Raw genomic sequence first — 19,793 nt, forward strand, 5'->3', positions numbered from 1 at the left:
AAAATTTTTTTTATCTGATAATAATTTCATCACAAAATAAAAACTTTGTTTTGAAACATGAACTAAAGTACATTTATTAGGATTTTGTTTGTTGAATCCGAATAGTAATTTTTCGCACGTCTGGCTTTATTGAAAATCACTTATATTATAAACATCTCGGTTCAATAATCATAATAAATTCTTTACTTTAGCTTAAAAAAAAGAGGAATACTTTCATGTATAAATACATTTCTGAAAAAATGTACAATACCTTCAACGTATTGAAAATATCGTTAGACCGCGTTTTCCACGTTACCAGAAATTGACAAAATACTAGTACAAAAAAGGGTTTTTCTTAAAACTAACTTAAATCAATTGTTAAGTTGAAAATGAATTTTGCTTTAGAAGAAATGTATTAGTTATTACATACAACGCCGAAAACATAATTTGTATCTTAACATATTGTTAAAACAATTTTTAAAACAATGTACACATTAACGCAAACAGTTTGACCCTCGTTTTGTTATATGTTTGGCGGTTTGGCCTATATTTGTTTTTACTTGCTACTACACTATACCTCCTTAGTGTCATGATTTAATTTTGGTTGTTGATTGTCAAAAGTGTTATATTTTTTTAATTTTAAAATAGTTTTTATAGAGATTTTAACCATTTAAAATAAAATAAATTTGAATTACTAACCAAAGGGGAGAGTACCGCCTATACTTGTATTTCAAAATAACTCCAAAATTATTTACTTACTCAAAATTGATATTCATCATTCGCTAATTTCAAAATTAATGTTGCTAAGCACATCCAAGTTCCCATCAAATTGGGCTAATAATAATTTTACAAAATTTGTTCGTGTATCTACTGAATGAACGCTTTCGTCATCATCAGTGTAAAAAATAATCTAATATATTTATAAATTGTATTTTTTTCCCAGTGTTCGTGCGAAACAGCGGTCGCTTCTGTTCGATGGCACGGATATACAATCATATTACTAATATTATTATTATTATTATTATTTTATATTTTGGCGACCGTGTCATTGTGTACTTATTATACATGCGCAGGATTAGCCTATTCATCAATTACCGTATACCGGCGCGGCCACGTCGAGGATTTTTTTTAACGAAACGCTGGCAACCGGGCAGGGATCCCCCCTTTTGTTTTATACACAGATAAACCACGTAGGATGGTGCCCTATCCTGTTGGCAAATTGTTATATTAGTCACGCGAATGACTTCCATTTAGCTTGTGTATTTGTGTGTGGTACTTTTTACTTGGCCCTGTCGACCGTATCGAGTTGAGGTAAGTGTCATTCTTCACATCCCGGCTACAGCGGCTATCCTGTAAGGCAAACACTACAACTGGAGTTGCCAGCTGTTGATCACTATGAGGGTCGACGGAGAAACCGTTAGGTAAGCGATAGAACAATCATAATATACTATTATTATTGTAAATAATAGTGGTAAGCGGTGTATGATTGTTTTATACAAACATTTTTAATAGTTGTAACAATTTAAAAAAATACGTCCGCCGAAAAATGGTATCGTTTAACAAAAAAAGCCAAATATTCTATTAACAAATACTATGTTATAGTGTATACATTAACAATATACCTTTACTAAACTATTAAAAAACTAGTACAATTGTTATTGTATTTATTTATTTTTAATATCGTTGTACTTGATTTTCATTAAAACCGGCTAGCCCCGTCAATTCTATTCATACAGTATAAAAACGTTAATTTTACATTACTATACGATTAGGTACACTACTCGTGTTAAACGGCTAACCTTAATATCATTATATTTATAACGATATAATAGCTGTAATAATACGATGACGACAAAAACAAAATAATAATACTTAAGGAAAGTTAGGTCAAGTATTATTCTGTCGTTCCTGGATGATTTGGTGTAAAGCTTAACATGTTCACTATGAGATTTGTACTTAATATTATATTTCAGTTAACGCTGACGTTATTTTTCGAATACATCATATTTTTACAAAAACTAGTTACTGTTATTAACCGAAAACAAAGCCATTATTATCATGAACCATACTTTAATAAATATAATATTTTATTCGGTAAAGGTAGGTACTAAAAACAAGCAGATACTATGCAAACTCGAGGTACCTATTTCGGATTAGGAATATTTTCTAAAAACATAATAATATAATTGTTTAGGTCTAATGTGCATTTTTCAAGTTCTTTTTTTAGAGCATTTTTAACCGCAAATTAATTACTTCAAGTATTTCAAATTATATTCCATAAATGTCTTGTTTTATTTATTTTTTTTTAATTTTAATAAAAACCTTACCTTAGGATATTTGACAATTGGCCTTTGGCTATTAATATGGTACAAGTTAAATGAATGAAGCATATTATAACAATAAGACAGCTGTGAATTGCAAATTATAAAATATGATACACAAGTGAATAAGAACCAGTTAGATGTTGTATAAACGCATCCGGAACATTTTGGCGCTTAAACATAAGGCGTGTCAACTGCCATTATTTTATAAAGTCTTGACATTGAAGAACTTAATTTCTCAATGCCTTTTCTATCTCAATTAGCATATTATTAAGGCTTAACAAAAAAAATACGCTGTTCTTTTTTTCTTTACATACAATATACAACTTGGTGGCGTTAAAAAATCTAACGTTAATATTAGTATTATGGACCGCGTGGTTTGGTATATCTAAAATCAGATTAAAAAGGTTATTAGACAGAATGAGTAATTTAATTTTGGAATGTCAAAAACATGGGGGTTTTTCTATAATTATGAACTCATAACTCATAATATGTATTTGATTTACTTATTCGTTCATAAATATACATATAACCAATTTATTTTTGTCCATTCCAATTTCAATGTAAAATGTCTGGGAACTGAAACGGACCATTTTTAATGAAAAAATACACAACAACCGTTTCTTTTAAGTAATATTTAACGAACTTTTAACCGTTTGATTTGAATTTAATGTGGTGGCTCGATTACGTTAAACAAAACAATAATAATAATTATAATACAAATTTGAAACAAGATTTTCAAGAGCCTATGTAAATATCGACATTAATAAAATCTAAAAAAAACAAAAAGGAAATTCAAGTTCTACAATTACGTGACGGTTCTTAAAGTGTTCACCAGACACCAATATTACGTGTTCTCAATAATAATAATAATAATATGGTTTGTTAGGTGCTTAAATATTTTAAGTGTCAATAAATTTTCTACTTGAGCATCAGTTTAATAGAATAGTACATTACTGATTACATTATTAGAAATAGTCAAAATTTCTGTAGATTAGCACTTGATTCTAAAACATTATTCTAGTTTTATGCACCATAGACTTGCTATTTGTTTGTCGGATATTTGTGTTTTCTAAACTGGCGAATACAACAGAAAAGTTGCCCAGTAGTCAGTACCCAGTCCATTCATATTATGTCTTACTGTGCTACTTTAATTATGAATTCATTGTTCTGATTCGAGTTAGGACTATGTTTTAATATTTTTTTTCAACACTTTTTATATGCCAATTATTGGATTTCAGCTGGACTAGCGATTTGTCCAACCGGCGACTAGGCAACGGTCGTTTGGCTACTTCTTTGCCGAACAACTGCTCGCCGTCAAACCTGTCGAATGAATGCCCAACCAACAAGCATGAGATGTCATTCAAGCCGAACTCTCCAGGATCCGAGTAAGCACGTGTTAATTTCTCTAACGGCAACTTTTCCTTGGTTAATTTAGCAAAAAAAAAAATCCATGAACTATAGATTAGGTATTAGACAGTATTGCCGTAGTTCAAGGGAAAAACTTATATTTCACTCTAAATCACTGGGTTGTGTTCAGTTCGGTGACATGTAAGTTGGAGTATATCAAATAGTAAGTCAAATTCCAGATACCTAATCAAAATGGATCTCACGTTGTTTTTACAATATATTTTTTTAATTTCAAAAACTTAAGTCACCCTGTATACAATTGTCGTTAACGTACTGCCCATCAACACTGAAAATTAATCAAATTGGAAGTCCAAGGCCTTGAGAGTTTCATGACGTGGGTGTGCGATGATTGATCAATTGCATCCCAGTTAGCCTTTTCAACAATTTAACAAATTATTATATGAACAGACAACTGATTGTATTAAACAATGAACTTTTAAAAATTATGTAAGATTAAGACCTGTTTGTATCCCATACACCACAAAAAAAAACATTTATATTTTTTCAAATGTTATAAAAATGTTTTATACTGCTTATAGCCAAAAAAACTTATAAAAAAAAATTCAGATTTACACAATATTTTTAAAACCCTAAAAAAATATTATGCTTATCATGTCTCCACAAAACCTCAACAAAATAGTTAGATGTTTCTTAATCGCTGTATGGGTATATATGTCAAGAATAAATTTAACTTTACTAATTGTTTGTTAACAAACATATTTGTTAACAATTTTTTTTTTCGTAGGATCCCAACGGCGGTACCGGATTCGGTAGTACATAGTATGTCCATACTAAAAATACCTGCTCCAATGAAAAGAGGGTCGACCATTGAAGATCTACACAAACACTGGAGAGAAATGGGATCGTACGTATACTGCTTGTATATTATTTAGTATATAAAGTATGCAGGTAGCCTGTTAGTTCTCCCAAGCTTTGTTTTAATTTTTTAAACACAAAACTAACGAATATATCCGTAACAGTATAAACAAATCGAAGTTTCCACTGAGTTCCCAAGACCGCCTTAGACCTTCCCAGACCGTCATGAAGAACCAACGGAATTTTTTTTCAGTTAGGTAGTAATTGTGTGCCATTGAATAAAGATCATATCGAGAAAAAAGTTATAACATTTTTAATTTTTTTTAATAACGAGAAAAAATCATGTTGAGTTGACGCATGATTTAGGTACGGGAAGCCATCGGATGGGATGCATTGTAAGTGGTTGCAATAAACATATGTCATACATTTGATTGTAATTACATTGATTTTACTGTTAACCTTTAAGAAGTTAAACCATCAACACGACTTTTTCTCTTGATTCAAAAAATAATATGATTCTTTCCATATGGCCGTAATTAATCGATAAGACACGGTTACTATTTTCGTTAGTTTTGAAATAAAAAAATAAAAATTCTCAAGTATGGTACAGACACTATAAAGTTAACATTTTAAATGATTTATCTGAAGCTTGGCTGATCATTACACCTTGCATAAAAGTTTTAGTTGGAAATATGTTTTATTATTAATTGATCTGAACATTTAATATGTAATGCTAGCAAAAAAAATTGTTATCATCAGTCACAGGTAAAATTTACTTGATCTGATTATTTCATCAACAATTCCAATTAAACAAGATTTTACGTTAATACGTTTCTCTAATGGTTAAGGTACACTATCTGTTTTCATTTGAATACTGTTGTTGCTACATATTAAGTTTACAAATACCGCTATAACTTATGTAACCAAAACTGTTATTATTATTCCTACTTAAGTTCACGGTTTTTTTTCTATGATTGGTAAGCATTCGGTCCCACGTCTATAGTTTTAGTATTTTTGTTTTTTGACAAGTATACTGTTTAATATCATAGTTAAACACTAATGGTAGCCTGAAATATACGCGTTGATTCGAGAAAGGAATTTGGCGAATTCCCTTGAAATTACTTAGTTCTCATAGTTTCTCTTAAACTTTAAAATTATAAATAAAAAAACGTTAAATGTCTTTACTATTTTTGACCTTTCTCTTATATTATAATTTAAGGAAACTGAATATTGAACAACAGGTGGGGGACCATAGTTGTACTTAGTATACAATTATTCAGAAATAATATAGGAATTCATTTACAAATTTTAAATGTTTATCCACTAGTTATTTTTTAAAATTTAATCTATAATACACTACTAATTCTTATAGATCTTACTTAATTCACGTATTGTTAGTTAAATAAGTAGGCACACAGTACATATTTACATACATAGTTAAATTAATTTTATATACTATATAACATTAATTGCAAAAGCTGAGGGTATTTTCGTTTATTAGCTATTTCCCTAAATTTTTCTGTGCATCTGAAAAGGCGCCCAATCAAATTAAATATTCGACTTAATACTGCACTCGCTTAAAAAATATTATGCTCACTAAAAACATAATATTATACAAAAAATATTTATAATATATATAGTATGTAAAATACCTATAATATCTGTTATAAAATTATCTCTTTTACGGTGTATGAAAAATTAGATAATTGTTTTAATCATCATGAAGTTCAGAGTATTTTATAACTTTTGGCTACTATTCTTGACTAAATTACTACCATTTTTTTTTTTAATGCAAATATATAGACAAGCCCTGGCTACGACCCTGTCTGCTTTATACGGCAAACTACTGGTGGTCATGGGCATTGCTTTTCCCATGTCCGAAGTGATATCCACGCACATCCCTCATTCTTTCTACGAGGTTAAGTATTGCTTCGATACTTCCCTCCGGTAAATTTGTTACTAATATTGCATTTTATCGTCACACAGGGCTACTATTTGTACTTGTATTTCGGTAGTATGGCTTTTCTGTTTTACATGTACGGGATGCTCCTGAAGGGAAAACCCACGATGACGCCGGTCAATGATGACTACGGTAAGCGGTCAAATTTGCGGTTTATGAATTTACCTTTCACACAATTGAATGCGTTCCATTTTTCTGTCCGCAGACAATTCTGACAGTGAAATGTCATCGGATAGTTCAGGAAACGGCCAAAGCGATTCCGAGTACTACCGGGAAAATGCCAACGGAATCGTCAACCACACCAAGTCCACGAGCGTCGACATGAACCCTTGGGAACACCATCATCACCGCAGGCATTCAAGCCACTTGATTCTGCCGTCCACCTTTCAGCATTACGGCAGTTTCTATCTCAGAATGGGCGCTGTCGGTGTGTACTCAAATTGTAATTTTCAATTATCCCTCCAATAGAATTTCCCTGTCGCTGAAATATTTACATGGTTTATCCTTGAGGATATGCTTAGGGATGCCACCTGATACCGGTGCTATTAGGATATAACCATTTAATCTAAGTCTTCACGTTTTGTTTACCGTTTTACTGTACTGTTATTAATGTGAATTTTTTCCCAAGCTTTTGGCATAGGAAGCATGATTTATTCCGGATTGGAATTTGGTCAGTACTTCGAGCTGGAACCCGCGACCAAATGCCATAATGTCCTACTGGTGTTGACGCCTGCCATGCGAATGGCATTCATATTCATACAAATGTATTTCATATTTTTGAACGATGAGGTAATATAAAGAATATCAGCTATTGTTTGAGAAAATTGCTTGGCCCGTCAAAATAATTTGGCTGTCACAAATTATAATTTTGAGAACGCTGTCATAGATTAGACAAGGTTATATGGATCATTTAAAAAAATCGAATTTAAAATAATCCGTATTGCCTATACTATACTTATAAGAAATTGATGAAACGCATCAAAATACTTTAATTTGACTAATTCGTTCACCAATGTATTGAATGACTTTTTTGATATTTAAGCAACAAATGAGAGTTACGCGACATCGGATATTAGCCAAATTTGGATTGATGCATATGATTGGCACAAACTTGTCGGTGTGGCTAAACGTGCTCGTCCAGGAAACCAAGCACGAAATCCTTACGTTTTACAATCCCGAAGACAATTCAATTGGAGTGGACAAACAACCTAATCATTTTTCTAGTGAGTTTAAAAGGATTTATCTGTTTCAGATGTTTTGTAATGTTATCATTAAGAGGGCGTCGCACCGGTGATTTTCAGTGGTAAAAACATGTTTAAGTAGACTGAAAATTACTCGCTTAATTTTGGTTTTAGAGTAAAAGCACCCAATATAGAATTAAAAGAGAACAATATTCCAGAGGGCAATACGGTGCGTTTTTTTTAAAAATTCATTTTTTGAAAGTTACAGTCATTTAAAAATGTTAAAATAGTCGTTATTTCTAAACTATGTATTGAGCGTTATACTTAGAATAACGAAAAAAACGCACCGTCTTTCCCTCCGAAATATTGTTCTCTTTTAATTTTATAATGGGTGCTTTTACTCTAAATCCAAAATTAAGCGAGTTATTTTCAGTCTGCTTAAACAAGTAGAGCTGAAAAAATATTTTTAAATCACTTTCAAGGATGCTGTGATAGTCCAAAAAATAAATTAACTACCAAAATAGAGTCCTAGTTATTGAACTAAAAACTACACATCGCAGTTTAACCTTTAAATTAAGATTTTGTGAAAAATTGCCTGTACTTTTCTACTTAAAAATGGGCGGTGCAACGCCCTCTTAAATCATACTATCTCTTGAAAATGAGTTCTTTCTCGAATTTTAATAAGATATTTTAAATATGATTCTGAGTGTCAGTTGAAACTACATACTAAGTTAATACAGAAGTAGTACTCTAGTAGAGACTTCTCTACTTTGCTATCATATGGTCCCATCATATAACCCACCAATTTCTCTGCCTTTAAAGCTTACCATAGGGCTTGTTATGAAGTGCAATCAAATGCTTTACAAACTTGTAATATCTCTTTTATCATTGCTCTCTACGTATGATACACTTTTCCCCCTTCTCAATCATTCTTTGTTTTCTGAACTCTCACGTTTTTTGCTACTTTGCCAAGTTTAAACTACGACAACAATAAGGTTCTAAATCGTATCATAATAATTTTTTTTAGTATTCAAAAAATGGACTACTACCACAACACAAGCACCGATTACGTCCACGTTGGGGGCCCGGGTAGCACGAAGCCTGGACAAGGGTCCACATCACATATACGAGTGCCGCAGGACCAACATCATCGGATCGCTGGTGCAGAATGCCAGCCCATTCTTGTTCCCTTGCACCATCGAGTACAGCCTAATTTGTGCGGCCATACTGTACGTCATGTGGAAAAACATCAACCGAGTTCACGCCGACATCATCTACCGGCAACGGAAGGCGGAACGTTGCGAGGACCTGGCCCAGATGACACAATATCGCAAATCGCCACACTACTATTCGGTGGACTGCGCACAGGCACACAAAGGTCTTTTTGTCGGCATCCTGTTCCTGGTGCTCACCATTATATCGCTCATACTGTTTTTTGTGCTAATTTCCCGACCGGAGCTCATCACGTTTGCGGTCAAAGAGGTCAACATATGCGAGCTGTCCTTGTACGGCATGACCACACTTGCCACTATCGTTGGAATGCTACAGGTAAAATCCGAATCGATCCTTTGCAAATATCAATTAGGATCCATACGGCCCGGTAATGGGTATCTGTGAATTGGAAACGATCCTGTCCTATTTTTTCAAAAATTTTTTGACGGAATTTAAGGAAAGTATCAGAAAAGGAAAGGTTGATAGAAGCATGACAGCGTATAATGTACATAGAATACGACTTCGAAGGAAATGGACAAGATCAGAAAATAAGGTATATTTTGAAAAAGGGCGACAAGGTAGTAGGGAAGGTTAACAGGTTTGGGTATTTAACATCTGCAGTGCAAAATAATGGTGGCTTTGTAGATGAGAAAGAATATGAGTTTGTTGGCAATGGGCATGTTATGGGAGAGTTAAGAGAGAGGCAGTAAGGACGGCAATGAAGTTGAATGTAAGAGGAAAGGTGTAGGTAGAAGATTAAACAAAAGATAATTGGACGTAGTAATTGGGAATGGTATGAGAACATGAGTAAATGCAAACGTGGAAGCCGAGGGCTAAGGTAGCCTACTCCATATAGGTAAAAGTGACAAGGGAATAGAAGATTGTTATAAGAATTAAATTAACTTTTCAAAAGGTACTAAAGAAACGATTGTAATGTAGGTCCGACAGTTGAAGTTCGACGGTTTGCGCAACTTGGAACTGGACAACATCCTTTTGGTGGGAGCTCAGACGGGCTCGTTTATCTACAGCACCTTCACCATTATCAGCGGCCATTTCACCAAAGAGCACAACACTATCCTGGTGCTGATCACGGCCTCGGCGTCGCTCGTGCAGACCTTCTGCCAGACGGTGTTCATATTGGACGCCTCCAGGCGGTCTTGCGTCACGCCCGACCAGATCCGCAAGAAACCCGGCCGGGAGATCGTCACGTTCCTGTTAGTCAGCAACTTAGCCATGTGGGCCATCAACACTTTGGAGAAGTCCCGAGCTGATTCTCATCCCATTCAACTGCACTTCTACGGCTTGTGGGCTTGGACCATCATCACGCACGTTTCCATGCCGCTGGCCATATTCTACAGGTTCCACTCGACCGTGTGCTTGTGCGAAATATGGAAAAGGGCTTACAAAATAAAACCGCCTTACATGTAGTGTAATTATTAAACCATAACCCCCTATATAGCTCCGGCCTATTCTGAAGCTCAACCAACAAATGTTTCGGGTGACCCTAAACGAAATAATACAGTTTGTGTTTGTACACTATTAGTTGTTATGTCTAATTATCTGTACCAGCACTATCGACAATAATGTCTGCTTTAAAACGTTGTATGTTTATCGTTAAGACATTTTATAATTCAACTTATATTGGAATGCATATGCTGTACACATCCACAGCACAACAAGTGTTTTAATTTTCTAAACTTAAAAAATATGTTGGATCAGTAAGAGTTTAAATGTTGGAACCAATCTAGAGTAGCACGACCCAGGTCAAACATAAATGTTGACACTTGGACCTATGTCCATGTGGTTATAACTACAAATATTGAAATCCTTGTATGATCTTAAAAATCAAATTCGGTAGTTTTTTTGAAACACAATGATACATTTTTATAAATAGGCTCTTATTTAAACCTCGGTTTAACATAACTCGTTGACTCTTAAAGACGTCCATTATATGAATAAAAGTTTAGTTAACATAAAAATATGTTTCACGACTAACTAGTATGTGCCTAAAGCGAAGTATTCCCTGTCCAAGAGAAGAAGAAAATAGTTTTTTACATTGTATTTTCACATAAGTACTATTTAATAGTCGACAACAATCAAGTACAAATAATTATTATATTATTTTGTTGATATAATAACGATAAACAAGTATTTTATAAATTAGTATACTTTACTGTAAAATTTTATTGTACTGTTATAAATAATAAGTAATTAATGTTATAGATAAAAATATATAAGGTCCTACGATGTAACTAATAATACAACAACACGTGGTCTATATGTGTGTATAATATTAAATAGCTATGATAATACTATAAAAAGCTTTAATTTAAAAAAAATTATTATTCAAATAAAACATATATAAATACAATTATTAATAAAAATAAAAATACTGTAAACGTTTTTATCTACAATACTTCATTTTACTAATTAATCATAATAAAACATTACGCTGAATTACAACCTTGGATTTTTTCGAAAAACACAAGAATTACATGAATTATAATATTAATCAATTATACCCTACAAACAATTATTATAAATCATGAATTCATGTTTTTTTTCTATAATTATTTAACATGTTTTGTAAGTATATACATCTAATTTAATATGCACAATATATATATATATATATTTTTTTTTTCCCACGCTATTCTAGTATAGCAACCTTTTCAATTAAGAGTCCATAAAATTTCATATTTTTATCAATATAGAGGAGTGGGATGTTTAGATTACCTCTAGATTAAAGGTAAATTATACTATTAAATTTAACATAATATTAGTTAATAAACATATTTTAATATCCAATTATACATATATTACTGTTATCACATTACATATATTACACCTTTATACAATTTATTATATTTACACTATTTTTTATTTATTTAGATAAACATTGCTCTCCTATCCAATATAACTAAAAATATACAACTAATATAGTCTAATTATTTCATTAATGCAAATACATTTAATACATCTATTCTAATTTTCACACAAAAAAAAGCTACATAAAATACTTAAAGTATATTTAATTATTACTCAAAGTCGACTATACTAAAATGTTAATGATATAATTGTTAACTTTATCTTAATCATGTACTATTTGGAATAACTAGTTAAAAACACAATAAAATTTGATTTATTTATTTTAATATAACATTTTTTCAGTGCACGATTTAAAAAGTATTTTGTGTATATATTAATTGTATAAAACCAACGTGTTTTAGTTTTATGCACAACCGATTTTTATGACAAATTTATATTGAGGTAGCAAGCCTGGCCTAATACATTTTTAACTAAATAAATATAATACTTAATTTAAACTCGATAATAATTTATTTTGATCAAAAACTTGGCCTATAGTAAATAGATCCAAAATAATCTATATTAATAAATAAAGAAAGTAAATTTTTATAATTTACAGAAAGTATAATTTCTTTTCAATTTATTTAAAACTTCATATTTTAATATATTATTATTTATAAGCTATATTAAACATTTTAATAAAATTAAGTATGATATTTTGATACAATGTAGGCAATTATTAAATAAATAGTATAATTATATATTCTTTTTTGGAAAACGAGCGTTCTAAAAATAATAGCAAAAGTTGTATTTGTAGTCATGTTCAAATTTAGTTAATTATTATAAATAATATACTATTTAAAATTTAAAAAAGTTAAATATATAATAAGCATCAACATTTCAACAGTCATTTGGGAAAATAGAATGTATAAAAATATACAATTGTTAAATATGAGTTTGATATAATAAAAAAATTAAACGATTTAAAAAAATAAAACATGTAGATAACAAGAATTTTTAATATAAAAACAAAATTTACAGGTTTACTACTAGTTCAGTTAATTGCTGATTTTTAGAGACTGATAAATGTATGGTTTTACGAATATTATTAGTTAGCAGTAAAATAAATAAAATTTAATTAATATCGTTTTGTTTTTAAAATGTCTAAGGTCTTTGGAAACTTTGAAAACCATAACAAGAAACTTATCTGTAAGTATTTATAAAAATTGTAATTAATATTCAATGATGCAATTATTATTAAAAAATTGAACAATAATACAAATGATACAATAAATCAACTAAATAAAAATGATAACAAATAATTCACCAATATGTGAAAACATGAAAATATAGAATTTGCTAAATATAATGGTTTACAATAATTTCTGGTCAAATCAAAACAAACTTTAAATCTCACTTCTTTTTTGGCAAATATAGATTTTTGGGGGAAATATTATATCAGCCGTTTATGTCTCTTATAACACTTATTATATTATATTATAAAAAGGCACTCTAAATATTTTACAGAAAAAAAACTCCATAACTCAAATGCTAATGGTTGCAACAGAAATTCTCAAGCAATGAATACAAAATGAAACGTACAGTTTTAAATAATCATAAAAAATTTGAAATTTGTAAACAATAATTTAACAAAAGCTAAAGAATTGTTAAAAAAAAAAACAATAACAAGTTTTTAAAATTCCATTTTATAGACTCTATTGAAGTAAAAAATAAAAATAAAATTGGATAACATAAAATAAAAATGTAACAATAATATTATACAATTTGTTTAAAAAATTAATTTGGATACAGAAAAATGATTAATTTTGTAAACTACATTATCAACTTAAATAAAACTTATTAAAAAATAATAGATTGTAAAATTTTTAATATTTTATATAGACTTAGTGAATTATTTCACAATACCTTAATAATATCAACTAGAATAATTACACTAACAAAAACACAAATCAAATATAAAATTTATTTTTGACTATGAACACAGTTTTGATAAAATCTAATAATATACATGTTATAACTTATAACGTATAACAATGTATATTAATATAAATAATTATGTAAATAATGTATAAACATTATTATAATACAATTTTTAATTTAATTTAAAACACTTGTAACCAACAACTTTAAAACCATTTATCAAAATGTATAAAGGGCCCTGTAGAAACTATTTTGTAATTTTTAATTTTGTAAGTAATACGTATGATTTTTTTATGTTGTGAACGTCACACAACTTTTTCATCCATTCAGGCATTGAATCGTTGTTTAATGAAATATTGTTATTAAATGAAGTATCTATGCCATTTTGTGATGTAAGTGTCGCGTTACTGTTTTCACAATCGTACATTATATTTTGCTCATCAGAATTATTGCAGCTGGTATGATGTTCGGGATTGTTATTTGTTAATGGTTCTGGTTGACATGTTTCAGGTGTGTCTGCCATTTTAGTTTCGTCTACTTTACATTCATGTTGGATTTTTTTCCTTTTTATGTTGAGAAGAGAAAACGATCTTCTGCGTTTTTTGGTTTTGGATTTTTTATTTGTAACTGGTTTATTAACAATCTCGGATATATTTTTATTTCCTATATTTGTATTATCATTTCCAATATTTGTATTTTCATTTACAATATTTGCATTTTCATTTCCTTGATTTGTACATTTTTTTGGAATTGGACTGAAAACGAAATCCGGAAGAAATAAGTCTTTTTTTGCTCTTTCATACTGTTTTTTAGTGTTTATTGCTATAACCTTGTCTTTTTTTTTAACATCATCTTTATTTTCTTCGTTCTCGTCTATTTGTTTAGATAATTCAGCCTGCTTAAAAGTATCTTTTGTACTTTGAACTTTGGTCGTTAAGTCTGAATGTGTAATCTTAAAATCAGTAATTTCTGAAGTTATTGGATTTTCAGAACAAGCAACATTGTCATTTATATTTTCAGTTGCACCCGATTTCTTAATAAATTCTGTAAATAAATCATCGGTTACTGATACTGAATTACTCAAGTCCGACTGTACCACTGCACTAGAGTTTGAGACGCTCGATAATACTTTGTTTAACTTGTTATCAAATTCTAATGATTTATTTTTGTCCCAGTTAGATTTATCTTTTTTACTTTTAGACTTTGATCTACCTTTTTTTTTTCTGGTTTTTTCTTTTTTTTTTTCTTTTTTATTACCTTTCTTACTGCTGTTGTGCTTGTCACATTTTTCAGGTTTTGAAATTCTAACTTTAACTACATTTTTATGCATTGACTTATTGTTTGTATTTGTATTGTTAACTGTAGTTAAATCTTCAGTTACTCTTGTTACTTCCATTAAAATTGTATTACCAGTGTTCATATTAGAATTATCAGTACTAATCATAACGTCCGTATCAAACAATGAATCAGTACTGTCATTTTCTCCCTTAACTTGAGAGAAATCCAGAAAATTACTTGAAACATTTTCCCTAAATTTTATTTGAACTTTGTCATCGACCTTGGGAGATATATCATTGGGGAATTCTGTATTTATATTTTCATCAATAATAGGTACAGAGTCCTGTGAGTGGCTTTGAGGAGAATTCAATGAATTGGAGGTTTGACCTCTACTGATTGAACCACTATTAGCTTGAGACGCGGCGTTTGGTGAAACATTTTGTGAAGCGGTCAAAACAGTTGAGTTTTCAATGCCATTATTTGAATTACTTTTTTCAGATACATTATTACGAGAAGAACATGCGATGTCTTTATTTATAGATGCACTTACATCACCTAAGTTTATACCCCCGTTTAAGGCACTCATGTTTGATAGAACAGATTGGCTAATTATTTGGTTTAAATTTTGTTTCCTACCAGCAGTTGGCATAAAATTGTCCGTAGTGCTTGAAGTACAAGGCATTTTGACTTCTTTTTCATGAGCTGTAACATATTAAAACTTTGGTTTAGTTCATTAAATCCATATTATTTTCTAAATTGAATTTTATAATGTCTATCTCAACTACAAATTTTATGTTTCTTAAGAAAAATATCAATTGTATTATTATTATTATTCATATCACATCCCTGCCTAAAAAGTGACACAACTGAGAAAACATGATTTTCCAGTTTATTATGACATACGTTGAATAAATATCATAATTATATTGTGTAAAAATGTAAAAAGTATGTTCTTATTTTTCACTGATAGTAACAAAAAGTAATTTACATTTACTTGGTGATGGTGTTGGTCGAGTAAGTGAGGGAAAAGTGAAAGCTGTACGAGCTTTGGCAATGAATTCGGTTGAATTAAAAACGATAAGTTGACAAAACAACTCAAATGCTGCACAAATTATTCCATCAATAAAAGTCTGGGATGCAACATCATAGTCATACCTTAAAAAATAAAATATTATCTGTTTAAAATACATAAATTATTTAATGTTACTGTAAATATCTTAAGTTTAATAAATGTTGAGATTCATCAGTAACTATTTTAGTGAATCTTGGAGATTCCATAATACAAATTATACTACCACAATCTTAGTTGAGTTTGTGATGTTACTGAATTAATTTTTTAATGTTTTAAAGTTTGTTTTTATGTAAAAATTTTGCATTTAAAGAAATAAAATATTTAAAAAACCATTAAACCCAAAAATAATACTCTATAGCGTATACGTATTTTGGCAGCAATTTTACCATCATCTATCATTAAATTGTCATTTATAAAAAAAATTAACTTACTATTACACTAGTCAACTAAAAAAAAAATTTTTAATTTTTTCCTCTTACAATTACGTAGTTTTGGGCTAGTATGCATGCACTGATTTTGAGTTGAACATTGGTTTATTCGTAACAGCTCGTGTTTTTTAATATTTACAAATTAAGTTTTTAAATTCAACTCAACTTGATAAAATGTTTGTAGTACACGGCTCAAAGACGTTGTTTACATAATCCAAATAGTGTTTTTTTTATATTTGTGGCACATACGTCTTTAACAAATATTGAAAACCTATATCAAACTTTGTTAAAACTACATATTTCCAATACTTTCAACAAAAATTGGGCAATCAAGACAAGCAATGTGTGCCTCATATTGTGTACCTGTGGCAATGGTCAATGGAAAAAGGAATACTATTAAACATAACACCGATTCTATGGCGGGGACTTTAAAATCATCATGACGACTGCTATTTTTACGTCGTAAATATTAACAGCATCAACTCTGGAAATTGAAAGCCGTAGACATATCCCAACTTGCCCTCAGCTCAATGACCTCTTTTACAAGCTAGTTATATACAAGCTACACCAACATCATCAAAATGCATTGATCTTATGGAAATTGAAAACATAACAGATCCAGATTTCCCATATGATCAGTCGTCAGAGCTCCAACCGTTTAATCAAGAGGAATTGAATGATCTGGTAAGAGATTTAAATTTATTAAAAGAAACTTCAGAAGAGCGTTATCAAGAAAAGTTGAAGTTTACAAAGAGATCAGCCTAAAAACGTGTATTCAAGATATTCATTTAAGAGATCATTTTATAGCACTAAATAATAAAGAAATTTATATATTCATTTTATAATTTTATGTTATACAAGTGAATATAGTTTTAAATTATATATGATCTATATTGTTTCTTGTACTTAATCGATAACTTTCTGAATTCAATGGTGAAAAGGTTCAGTTTAAATAATTTAAAAGTATTAAAGCTAGAATCTGTTTCAAAGTCTATAAATCATATACTTAACTTATAAAAAGTAATTTAATAAAGTTTATTTTAAGTAATTTATGTGCATTTGGTACTTACAATCTTTTATAAAGTTTTAATTTCAATGATTTATTAGAATATATTAAGTATGTTATAATAATTACAATAATAAAATATAATTAAAACTGATTTTCAAATAAGAAGTAATGGCAAGTATAAATGGACCATGTTAACATTTTCTCATTTATCCTTGCATAATATGTTTTAACTATTTTTGTTTCTTATAATAATTTATCATATCATTTAACGATAAAAAGATATTACACTTGAACAGGACAAATGTACAAATATAACCTTCCTCGAGTAACAGTTTTAATAAAGACCGCAATAATCTCTACATTTTATTTAAGGTATTACCTACCCCGTAACAATATTTACAAGGTCCTGTTGGATGGTATCAAATGTTGTATTGGACCTTAAATTGTGCATGTAGGCATTAATGTCATTTATCATTTTGGTTTTTAGAGTGTCACAGAAAACCTATAAAAAACAAACTATACAACATCCAAGGGAAAAAACATTAATATTCAATATTATTTTTACTTTCTTGCGCTGACTTATCCGTTCTACCATCAGTTCATGCCAGTGGGTCAGCGATTTCATATCATGGTCAGAATCATTTTGTTTCGACGACATTCCGGATCTCTCCATTTAGACTTTAAACTATAATGCAAATTGCAAAGGCATTATAGAAATTTATGATCGTACTTTGTTACCGTATTTCAACAAACAAATAGATTTTAACATAAAGACATCAACGTACAGTTGGTAATGTTACGACAGTAATCAGTGTAGTAGCAATCAATTGTAAAACGCAATTACTCACTAAAATAAGACATTGCAATTATGATGTTTGGCTATTGCTATGGATCGTTTCTAGAAAGTCAGAATGTCTGTTAATCCTGTGCAGTTGCCTGAGAGATTGGCGAAAGCGCGGCAACAATAACAACGTTCTCGGTCGAAATTTTGACATCGACTGGCATCTAATTGGAAGCAAAATTGGTGGTAACTGCAAGTGTATTAGTGTTGACACGTATTACGCGGCACCTTCGGTTTTAGAAACCCAAACAATCGCAACAATCAGCAGTTACCAGTCCGAAGAAGCCTGTTCGTAATGCCGCAGCGTTGCCAACCTCTAACACCGATTGTCAGCAGACGACTTCCGGATAGTAGGGTTTCATCGTTTTTCTCCGAAGTAATACTAATTATTGTATTGTATCAATTAATATTTTCACTAAACATAGGCTTACACACAAATTTAAAATTTCCATCTAAACAAAAACTGATAAGCGACAATCACGAATTACAATTATAATAATAATAATTCGTATATTTATGTGCGTTGATAAGCGCGGTAACTGCTGATAAAAACGAAAACTGTGCACGCTTGTCTGTGTGCGAAAAAATATGTCTAAAATTAAGTAACATATTATTTTTTTTTATTATATTATAATTAGTTTCGATAAAATAATTTATAGGATGTAAACGAGTTATTATAAGTCCTAAAGAACGATCTTGGATTTTTAACACCTACGAGTGTTTGCACGGCGACAGTTGTAGATACGTTGTACCGTATACGTTTTCCATTATGGTCGATCCATATACCCTTATCATGTTTCAGATAGGAGGGTGATATCCACACATTCAAACCACGAACGTATATACCTACGTCCGTGATTTGAACTTACATAGTTATATCATTGATGGATCATTAATAATAATTGTAATAAATCTAATATAATATTGTCCCGTCACACTGCGCGTCTTCGTAAGATGATGTGCTCTTTGCCGTTGCCGGCGAAATCGTATCTGTATAGGAAAAAGCTGACGAAATCGGCTAAAAAGGGTGGAACATTTTTCTTTATTTCTCTTTTTCAAGCAAAGTTTTATAAATTAGTGTCTGAAAATTAGACTGAATGTACATCTAGAATATCTAAGGAATTAGATAGGCATTTACTAAACCCGAGTCCAACTTTTTTTTTATATAAAAAAAAGTATTTCGCATTGACCGTTTTAAATGTCTAGGTTACTTTGTGCAGAGGCGGATAAATAGTTAATTTGTTACAGGGATTACTATTTTAAAGGGGTTACTGAAATAGGAAAAAATTTGCTCTAATTGCATTTTTTAAAACGCTCCCATCAGAAAGTCTAAAGCAGTAGTCAGCGTCGATTAAAGCAAATAGTACGATACCTATTAAAAAAATGTTTATAGTTGTACTATTCGTTAAGGTTTTTTGTGGATAACATGATGCATCACAATAAAAACGACAGCTGCTCGTGCACGTGAAACGTCCATAGATGATGCGCGAAAACTGAACGAGATTCAGGATTGTTCTGAACGGGTTGACTCGCTTGC

At 30.4% G+C, this 19,793-nt stretch overlaps 2 protein-coding genes across 4 annotated transcripts; one reads left to right on the forward strand and one right to left on the reverse strand.

Moving 5' to 3' along the window:
- The first annotated feature begins 1,221 nt into the window (after window positions 1-1,221).
- Window positions 1,222-11,139, forward strand: LOC126836827 (proton channel OtopLc-like). The gene is made up of 10 exons (XM_050570483.1): window positions 1,222-1,400; window positions 3,542-3,688; window positions 4,456-4,575; window positions 6,330-6,444; window positions 6,513-6,618; window positions 6,692-6,913; window positions 7,115-7,275; window positions 7,529-7,709; window positions 8,695-9,215; window positions 9,819-11,139. The coding sequence occupies exons 1-10, from the start codon at window positions 1,375-1,377 to the stop codon at window positions 10,305-10,307; spliced, it is 2,088 nt and encodes a 695-aa protein (XP_050426440.1). The 5' UTR covers window positions 1,222-1,374; the 3' UTR covers window positions 10,308-11,139.
- Window positions 11,140-13,697: 2,558 nt separating this feature from the next.
- LOC126836464 (myb-like protein D) lies at window positions 13,698-18,716 on the reverse strand. 3 transcript variants are annotated; one of them, XM_050569916.1, is made up of 6 exons: window positions 18,485-18,715; window positions 18,264-18,420; window positions 17,981-18,100; window positions 17,799-17,917; window positions 15,895-16,061; window positions 13,789-15,608 (listed from the first exon to the last, which is right to left on the reverse strand). In XM_050569916.1, exons 3-6 carry the CDS (start codon window positions 18,086-18,088, stop codon window positions 13,876-13,878), a joined length of 2,127 nt encoding a protein of 708 aa, XP_050425873.1. In that variant the 5' UTR covers window positions 18,089-18,100; window positions 18,264-18,420; window positions 18,485-18,715; the 3' UTR covers window positions 13,789-13,875. The 3 variants fall into 3 exon arrangements, with proteins under 3 accessions (XP_050425874.1, XP_050425873.1, XP_050425872.1); XM_050569917.1 differs by having other exon boundaries at window positions 13,698-15,608; window positions 15,901-16,061; window positions 18,264-18,716; XM_050569915.1 differs by having other exon boundaries at window positions 18,201-18,716.
- Between the last annotated feature and the right edge of the window lie 1,077 nt (window positions 18,717-19,793).

The sequence above is a fragment of the Adelges cooleyi genome, unplaced genomic scaffold (genome assembly GCF_023614345.1).
Source record: "Adelges cooleyi isolate 19-005CV unplaced genomic scaffold, UGA_ACOO_1.1 ACOO_flye_CR_arks_rails_tigmint_CR_PRNA_247, whole genome shotgun sequence".
In the NCBI taxonomy this organism is placed as follows: Eukaryota; Metazoa; Arthropoda; class Insecta; order Hemiptera; family Adelgidae; genus Adelges; species Adelges cooleyi.

Bases quoted from the DNA above. Each gene is read 5' to 3' on its own strand.
- LOC126836827 (XM_050570483.1), top strand. From the start codon at position 1,375: ATGAGGGTCGACGGAGAAACCGTTAG. The intron at 4,576-6,329 runs GTACGTATACTG...GCAAATATATAG, and splicing joins CACTGGAGAGAAATGGGATC to ACAAGCCCTGGCTACGACCC. The intron at 6,619-6,691 runs GTAAGCGGTCAA...TTCTGTCCGCAG, and splicing joins GCCGGTCAATGATGACTACG to ACAATTCTGACAGTGAAATG.
- LOC126836464 (XM_050569915.1), bottom strand. From the start codon at position 18,088: ATGGAGAGATCCGGAATGTCGTCGAAACAAAATGATTCTGACCATGAT. The intron at 17,918-17,980 runs GTAAAAATAATA...TGTTTTTTATAG, and splicing joins GGATAAGTCAGCGCAAGAAA to GTTTTCTGTGACACTCTAAA. The intron at 15,609-15,894 runs GTAAATTACTTT...AATATGTTACAG, and splicing joins AACACCATCACCAAGTAAAT to CTCATGAAAAAGAAGTCAAA.